General features: G+C 40.4%; 1 protein-coding gene across 2 annotated transcripts in view; it reads left to right on the plus strand.

Annotated features, from left to right (window-relative positions):
* The window catches only part of LOC121962093 (F-box/WD repeat-containing protein 7-like), an 18,616-nt gene extending 9,845 nt beyond the window's left edge, over positions 1 to 8,771 (plus strand). Inside the window, exons 6-13 of one of the 2 annotated variants that reach the window (XM_042512288.1) lie at positions 747 to 883; positions 968 to 1,081; positions 4,198 to 4,379; positions 5,170 to 5,395; positions 5,572 to 5,638; positions 6,323 to 6,466; positions 6,887 to 7,036; positions 7,836 to 8,771. In XM_042512288.1, the coding sequence (XP_042368222.1) occupies positions 747 to 883; positions 968 to 1,081; positions 4,198 to 4,379; positions 5,170 to 5,395; positions 5,572 to 5,638; positions 6,323 to 6,466; positions 6,887 to 7,036; positions 7,836 to 7,969 (1,154 nt within the window). In that variant the 3' untranslated portion in view covers positions 7,970 to 8,771. Of the gene's footprint in view, positions 1 to 746; positions 884 to 967; positions 1,082 to 4,197; positions 4,380 to 5,169; positions 5,396 to 5,571; positions 5,639 to 6,322; positions 6,715 to 6,886; positions 7,037 to 7,835 lie in introns of those variants that run through there. The other variant, XR_006107109.1, reaches the window with a different exon arrangement.
* The last annotated feature ends 245 nt before the right edge of the window (positions 8,772 to 9,016 follow it).

Consider the following 9,016-nt stretch of genomic DNA (forward strand, 5'->3'; position numbering starts at 1 on the left):
CGCAGATCATCAGCAGACTGATGGTTGATGAAGGGAGCACTGACGGTTCAGTGAAGCAGGGGGACTCGGCTGGCTTTGCTTTGGGGGACACTTTTTACAAAATGACGGGCCGGGGGCCCGACGCAGCGGCCCCAGACGTGTTTCTGGGATTTTAGGAAGTTTTTAGGATTTTAAGAAGTTTCTGGGATTCTAGGACTTCTTTAGGATTTTAGGACTTTCAAAGGATTTTAGGACATTTCTGGGATTTTAGGACTTTAACAGGGTTTCAGGACATTTCTGGGATTTTAGGACTAATTCTTTGATTTTAGGACGTTTTTAGGACTTCAGGACATTTCTTCAATTTTAGAACATTTCTGGGATTTAAGGACTTTCCAGAATTTTAGGACAATAATAGGATGTAAATGTCTAACTTTTTAAGATGTTTCTGGGATTTTAAGTCGTTTCTAAGATTTTAGGACATTTATAGGATTTTTAGGACAATTCTGTGATTTAAAGACATTTATATGATTTTAGGATATTTTTAGGATTTCGGGACATATTTTAGGTGCGCTTTATTGTGAAAAATTTCCTTTACAGTATACAAAGCGTATATGGAATATTTCATACTAACACACACAAAAATAAAAAATTACAGAAACTCTCATTGAGTCTTTTCAAATGTTACCAGGGAATTTTAATGTTTCTTTTGCTTAAAAATGTCTAAAATGATTATTCAGTCATCGAAACTGTCTGTCTTCTTCTCCCAGGTGTGTCGGAGTATTCGTCGTCTCATCGGAGGAAGTGTGCGCGGCCCGGCGCGGCGGTCAGTCCGTGGAAATCGGCCTACATTAGACAACACCGCATAGAGAACAACTGGAGGAAGGGGGACACGCGAGAGCCAATGGTGCGCCGGCACGCTGACCGCCGTGTTTGATGTGTAAACATGGATTCAGCGTTGTTACGTCCGTCTGTCTCTGTGTCTCTGCAGGTGTTGAAAGGTCACGACGACCACGTGATCACGTGTCTGCAGTTCAGCGGCGACCTCATCGTCAGCGGCTCCGACGACAACACGCTCAAAGTCTGGTCGGCCATCACGGGCAAGGTAGGACGCCGTGTCAGCAGAGACAGACGCATCGATTATGGAAATGATGACTTTCTGCTGCTTCAGCTGTAAATACACAAGTGTGTGTGTGTGTGTGCGTGTGTGTGCGCGCGTGTGTGTGCGCGTGTGTGCGTGTGTGTGCGCGCGTGTGTGTGTGTGTGTGTGTTTGTGTGTGTGTGTGTGTGTGTTGCACCTAAAAGCGTCTCTGCCTCATGAATTAGAATATAATAGAAGCTTTTAATGTAGGTCAGCGTGACCTGATGGGATCCTTTAAAGCTTCTGTGGCTGAATAGAAAAGAAAGTAGCAGAACAGAGCAGATTAGTGTGAGTCAGTGTGTGTGAGTCAGGGTGTGTCTTTGAGATGTTCTTTAAACAGTGTGTGTGTGTGTGTGGGTGTACGCTGACCGCCCGAGGCCGCTCTGTTTGAATCCTCAACCTTGATGTGTGTTAAAGGTGAGGAGACGCTTTACAGTGTTTGTCCAAACACTGTCTCTTGGCGTGTGTGTATTTTGGCAGCTCACGCCCTTCCTGTCCTCACTCTCATCTGCACTTTTTAAAAATTTGCACACATAAAACTGCATAAAAATCCAGATTAAAGTAAGAAAAATGTCATAAAAGGTTAAGAAACGGATCTCCTCTCACTTACAATAAAAAAAATAAAAAAAACACTGAAAGAAAGAAACAAATTGTTGCTCAGCAAAGATGGAAATACAGACAAATTATGTATTATACCCTTTGAAACTTGCTTAAATTGGTTATATTTTATTTTATTCCATTTTTTTTTAATTTCCAAAAAAGCGAAGAATGTATTGAGCAACAGAGGACGAAATGACCAAAAAAAGAAAAATATTGTATTAAAAAAATTAAGAGTAAAAGCAATAAATCACCTGAAAAAACCTTTAAAAATTAATTAAAATAATTCTGTAAAATAATTTAAATATATAATTGGACTGGACATTTTTCCTCAGCTTTTGTTAAAATTAGTCTTCTGTGTCTTCTCATCTCTTTTTTTTGCGTCTCCGATAACACCGTTCTCTTGGTGCTCATGGTTTTGGTAAAATTTCCTGAACGATTGAATTGTAGAGAAACTAACAATGCGTGCAGCACGTCCAAACTGACAAAAGTTTAAACGTACGTACATACTGTTGACGTTTTTAAGGTGTTTCAAACTTTCTGCAGCAGTAAAACGTGACGTACACATTAATGCAGCAGTTAATGTTCATCCAAAAACATCAGATGGAATACTTTCATGTGTTCAAGGTGCATTTTGCTCATAAATACTTTTCTAATGTGTGACTTTTCCTCGTAGTGCAGTATCTTCACAGTGTGGTAGTAGTACTTTTACTGCAGTAGAGGATCTTATACGTCCGTCTGGTTTCGGTTGAACATTCTTGAGGCGGACACACCTGCTCTCTCCTCCGTCTAGACCTGCCCTTTACTGTGTGCGTTGGAGTGTGTGTATATATTATTAGTGTGTGTGTGTGTGTGTGTGTGTGTGTGTGTGTGTGTGTGCAGAAAGAAAAAACACACACCCGCATCTATACCCAGAAGGCATGACGAGGCGTGTGCTTCCGCTCGTCTGGCTGTAAAAATTCAAGGCGGTTACATTATCTTCACTATCAGCAGGGACGTGCTGACAGTTTGATAATCGCAGTACAAACACAGTAGTTTCTGTTAGTACTGCAGTACCCCCCCCCCATCTTTCTCAGCAACAGTTACCAAGGCAAAGTTTCCCTCTGTTGCCGCGGCAACTACCACTACAACACCTTCAAGGTGAAACTGCTCTCACTCTCAATATTTCACTCAGCTTTAATGGCAGGACTAAAAAAAAGGTGATTAAATTAGTAAAATAAATAATATCTGTGTAGTGCATAAATGTTTTTTTACACGTGTGTGTATCACAGATCTGCTGTTTAAGTCCTTAAATTTGTCAAGTGTCAATAGATAAACAGTTAACAACAATATATTAGTGCAAAATCACAAACAAAAACCCTTGTCCAGGGTCAAAAAAGACACAATTAACAATATATTATTACAAAACCATAGGTATCAGTAGTAAATAAAATAAAATAAGATAAGGAAACGACCCATTAGAGAGAATAACAATATATTAATACAAAATCTTAGGTATCAATAGTTAAAAAAAATTAAACTAAAACTCAGAGTAGAGAGGTTATAACAATATATTAATAAATCATAAAATCACGTGAAAAAAAATAGATTAAAGGAGTAAATAGAAAGTGTGAGCTGTGAGGAGATGAACTCCAGCTGTGTGTGTGTGTGTGTGTGTGTGTGTGTGTGTCTCTTGTGAAGGGTCTCTTCAAGGTTATCTGCAAAAGTGGAACAAATATTGACACACTCTTTTATTACATACACACACATTCAGCACGCACACACACACACACACACACACACACACACACTCTCAGTTTGCACTTTGATTAATAATTAATTTAATTAATGAGTTTAATCAGCAGCGTTACTTCATCAGGATTTTAAATTTTTTGTGGTTGATCGGATTTGTGTAATTCTGTTCAGTAAATTGGTATTTTAATGTGAAAATTGCTAATTATGGTATTACACACAGAAATTAGTGTAATACATGACTGAACAGCTGTTAATGTGTTCATTTTATTACACAGTTTTTTTCTGGTTTTAGCTAAATTGCCAAAGTTTCCTTTTCAGTTAAATCTCTTGCGTTTTTACTCAAATTTAATACATTTTTCATTCCGAAACTACAATAACAATAAAGCTTTTATTATTATTTGCTGGTTTTAATAACCTGTAAGTTATTGATTTAGATTTAATTACAGTTTTGTCTTAATAAGTAAAAAAATATAGATTAGAGGAAGGAAGGTCTTAAAAAGGTACATTTTTACTTGATTTTATTAAAAAAAGGTTGCAGTGAACTTGCTGTATATGATGTTTAAAGTTTCATTTTTGATTAATCATTTTGGGTTTGTTATATTCCAGACACGAAATATTGACAGAAAGATTTTCATGAATGCATTTCGGTTATAAAATATTGATTATTGGTCTTATTAACTGTTTAACTGTTTTTGAATAAATTGGTGGAATGTCCCTTTAATAAAGAGTTAATCCTCTCTCTCTCTCAGTGTCTGCGGACGTTGACGGGTCACACCGGCGGCGTGTGGTGCAGTCAGATGGCGGTCGCCACGGTGATCAGCGGCTCCACCGACCGAACGCTGCGTGTGTGGGACGCCGAGAGCGGCGAGTGTGTCCACACGCTGTACGGACACACGTCCACTGTGCGCTGCATGCATCTCCACGGCAACCGGTAACACACACTCAGACACACACACACATTTTAGGAACACCTGACATTTTGCTGCATTCATTTCCATGACAACCAGAAAAAAGACACACACACACACACACACACACGCACACACACACACACACACACACTTTACACTCACATACTCTAATGAGATACATGCCCCCTGCCTGCTGCTCGTCTCCATGGTAACCAGCATATCATTAATAGAGTTTATTTATTGTACGTACACTCACAAAATTCACAACATGAAGCACCACACACACACACAACCACACACAGGAACACACACAGTATACATTTAAACACATACAAACACAATCAATACACACACACACAACTACACGTTAATAACACACACATTCATTATAAATTCATGCTAAAACTATTAATAAATACAAACAACAGATAAAAGCTAGTACACAATAATAAACACACACACACACACACACACACACACACACACTATGCTCATGAACAGAAACACATCCAAACACATATGAACACAAATACACACCCATAAATACACATTAATTACACATACACACATTATAAATTCATGCAAACATTACAGATAAATAAATAAATAAATTAATACAAACCACAGATATAAACACGTAAACAATAATAAATACAGGCACACAAACACACAAAAAAATTCACGCAGATACACACTAATTATACACACACACATAAATATTATTATAAATACATACACACACACACACGCACGAACTTAAACCGCCCTGATTGGCTGTCACTGCAGTGATGTCATACCTCTGTCTTTCAGGGTGGTTTCGGGTTCTCGGGACACGACGCTGCGCGTGTGGGACGTGTCGACGGGCCGCTGCGAGCACGTGCTGACGGGCCACGTGGCGGCGGTGCGCTGCGTCCAGTACGACGGGCGCCGCGTGGTGTCGGGCGGCTACGACTACATGGTGAAGGTTTGGGACCCCGAGACGGAGGCGTGTCTTCACACACTGCAGGGACACACCAACAGAGTGTACTCGCTGCAGGTACACACACACACACACACACACACACACACACACACACACACACAGTTTCTCGTTGTCAGTGTCTGCAGAGCGAGCTGTGTGACGTCACCTGAGTCAGCGTCGATTTGATGCTACGCTCGTGTGTTTTTCCGACTTTGTTGTGTTGTTATTGATATGATCTCGTGTCTTTGCAGTTTGACGGTGCGTTCGTGGTGAGCGGCTCGTTGGACACTTCAATCAGAGTCTGGGACGCAGAGACAGGTAGAGACGCTGATCACTCGTCAGTCCACACGTTAATGAATAAAAAGTGACCAGTTTATCAGGTCCACTCAGTTAAAAAATACACAAATCAATAAAATTCAAGAAAATCAAATTAAACTACAGTAAATTATATAAATATATATATATATATATGTATATCAAATGAACCAGATACAAATTTGTCTGTGATTTTTTTGTGATCCTGTGAGAAAACAAACATCGTTTTCTCATGAAAAATTATTTTATTATGTCAAGAAATAACCTGTTATCGTGAGACAAACAAGCTTTTTTTTTTACCTTGAAATAACAAAATAATGAACTCGAGATCTAAAGCATTTAAAAAAAAAACGCAAAAAAGGCCATATATGGCTGTTCTCTGCTTCCGTACATTTTTTTTAAATTGCAGATTGGCCTGCATAATTATTATAAATGTTTTCCTGCATTAATAAATAATTGCAAGCGTGGCCGTTCACGGCTTCAGTATTAATTATTGGCATTAGAAAAATCAGCGTCAGAATCAGCCGTTATCGACTTTGATATTATTATCAGGATGTCAACAAAACCTTGTGTCAAAAAAATTAAAAGAAGTTACAAAAACATGAAGAAATTTACACATCGTGGCTTTAAATCGACCAGAGTCAGTTAAAATAAAGCAGTTTTATTACCTGAAGCTGTCCTGTGCAGGTGGGTGTGTCCACACGCTGTCGGGCCACCAGTCTCTGACCAGCGGCATGGAGCTGCGAGACAACATCCTGGTGTCCGGGAACGCCGACTCGACGGTGCGAGTGTGGGACGTCCGGACGGGACAGTGTCTCCACACGCTGCAAGGTGAGACAACAACAGTGTCCCCGAGAGAGTTTGTGTGGGAGGAAACAATGAGAGCGGCGTGAAGGTGAGAGAGTCGCTGCGATGACTCAGCGCCAAAAACAGTCTGCAGTCCTCCGGGAGAACGAGAGGAAACACGGGAACAGGAGACACAACACAAAGACGAGGGAGACGAAGGAGCTAATCCTAAAAAAACTGAGATAAAGTTTATTTTCAGAAACAGGAGACGAGAGAACAAAGAGGACATGAAGGTGATTCATCACAGAAAGTGAAAACAAAGAGGACAGACGTAAAAGTGTTCAAACCACAGCGTCAAAATGTCACAAAGAAAAGTCCTGCATTCAAAATCTTCACGTAAAAGTACCAAAAGTTCTCACCGTGCGGAGTCTGGATGAATAAAGTTTTATCTTTTGTGTCCCTCAGGGCCCAATAAGCACCAGTCGGCGGTGACGTGCCTGCAGTTCTGCAGAGGTCTGGTTCTGTCCAGCTCCGATGACGGGACGGTCAAACTGTGGGACCTGAAGACCGGAGCCTGGCTGCGAGACGTGGTGGCCCTGCAGAGCCGCGGATCAGGTCAGGACCGCCATCACACCAAGACCCCCTCTGCTGTACTGTCACCTGTTGATCTGAGTCTAAAACAAATCGGGCCCCAATAGGGTGCCAGGTGGCCCCCCAACCATTTTTAATATAAATAACGTGATTCACGCGGGGAATTGTTTTTGTACTTTTAGTCTCCATAAGGTGTCAGAGACAAAAAGCAGCATCAGAGTAGAGCTTGTTGATCAAAAAAGAGCCAGAGGAGGATCCACCACACCCCCAACAGAGGTCCTAGATAAGACCCTAATGTCCTTTAATCCTAAAAATGACATAAATCGTAAAAACCTCCAAAGATCCGAGTAAAGTCCTAAAATCAGAGAAATGTCCTAAAATGCATGAAAAGTCCTAAAAGCTGAGAAAGGTGGTAAAGTCTTAGAAATGTCCAAAAATCCTTCAAATGTCCTAAAATCTTTTAGGTTTCAAAATGTTCTAAAATCCTTGAAATGTCCAAAGGTCTTTGAAAGGTCTTAAAATCCTTGATATGTCCTAAAAACCTTAAAGCAAACTTAAATCGTAGAAATGTTCTAAAATCCCAGAAATGTCCTTAAGTCGTAAAATCCTAGAAATGTCCTTAAATTCTCGATATGTCCTAAAATTTTAGACATGTCCTAAAATCCTCCAAGCGACCTCAAAGCCGAAAAAAGTCTTAAAATCTTAGAGACGTGTACGGGGCCCCTGAGTCCGAGTCTCCTGTCATTTTGTTAAAGTGTCCCCTGAGCGGAGTGAGTCGAGTCTCCCGGCTATGAAGCAATCACACGTCTTCGTCTCTCTTCAGGTGGCGTGGTGTGGCGAATCAGAGCGTCCGACACGCGGCTGGTGTGCGCCGCCGGCAGCAGGAACGGGACAGAGGAGACCAAACTGCTGGTGCTGGACTTTGACCTGGACGACCGGAAGAAGGAGACGGAGTGAGAGGAGGACGCCGCGAGAGACAACTGGGAGTTTATTTCATTTTGACCAAAGTCTGCATCCCTCGACCATCGGACACGCAGGTATGAATGTCAAACACGTCCCGATCGGCTGGCAGACAAACGGACACACTCAGAGGACAGCTGGACGGACAAAACATCAACCTGGACACCCAATGTGGATTCACGAACCGGCCAAAATAATGACGTGACATAGCTGCACTGACATGGACGACGCCAAATTGGACGCCACAATCACCCAAAATATGGCGACAAATGAATGTTTTTGACGGACAGAGACACGGATGAAAACGTTTTTGTTTTTTTACGACACGCGGTGAATGTTTGACGGACAGACGGACACGTGTTGATTAAAAAAATGTCTCGGATGGATTTTTGGTGGAAGACGAGGGCATTGACTTTTATTGCTGCTGAACCAATGAGGAGCTCGAAGACGCCGTTTTTAACAAACCAATCCAAACGTACCAAATCTTGAAGGCCGGACACGACGCGGGCAACTTTTTGAGGCAACGTAGACGGGCAATGTTGCTTTGAGTCAGTATTGTTTTCACATCACCAGTCTGCTATGGTGGCTTGTTAGGGCCAATGTAGGTTTAAAAAAGAAAAAAATAGATTTGTAGCTATAAGAGGGGGGTAATATTCAGGGAAAAAGATCAAAAGTTAAGTCTTTTTTTGTAAATTTATGACTTAAATCTCAATGTTTTTTCTCCTGAATTTAGACTTTATAATCTCAGAAAATATTCAGTATTATTCCTCATAAATTCAAGCGTTGGATCGTGAAAATTTTTGTCTTTATCTCATAAATTTTCAGAGAAAATCAATCTTTTCATTGAAATTTTACTACTTCTATCTCAGAAAACAGCTTCAATACAGAAATTCTTAGGTCTTTTTCTCACATTTATAACTTCAGAGTATATTTGAAACATTTTTATCGTAAATTTATGTTTTTTGTAAATTTACAACGTGAAAAGATATTCAAATTTTTTTGTTGCAAATTTGTCATTTTATAGTTTTTTTTAAATTCACAACT

The sequence above is a fragment of the Plectropomus leopardus genome, chromosome 23, assembly GCF_008729295.1.
Source record: "Plectropomus leopardus isolate mb chromosome 23, YSFRI_Pleo_2.0, whole genome shotgun sequence".
NCBI lineage: Eukaryota > Metazoa > Chordata > Actinopteri > Perciformes > Serranidae > Plectropomus > Plectropomus leopardus.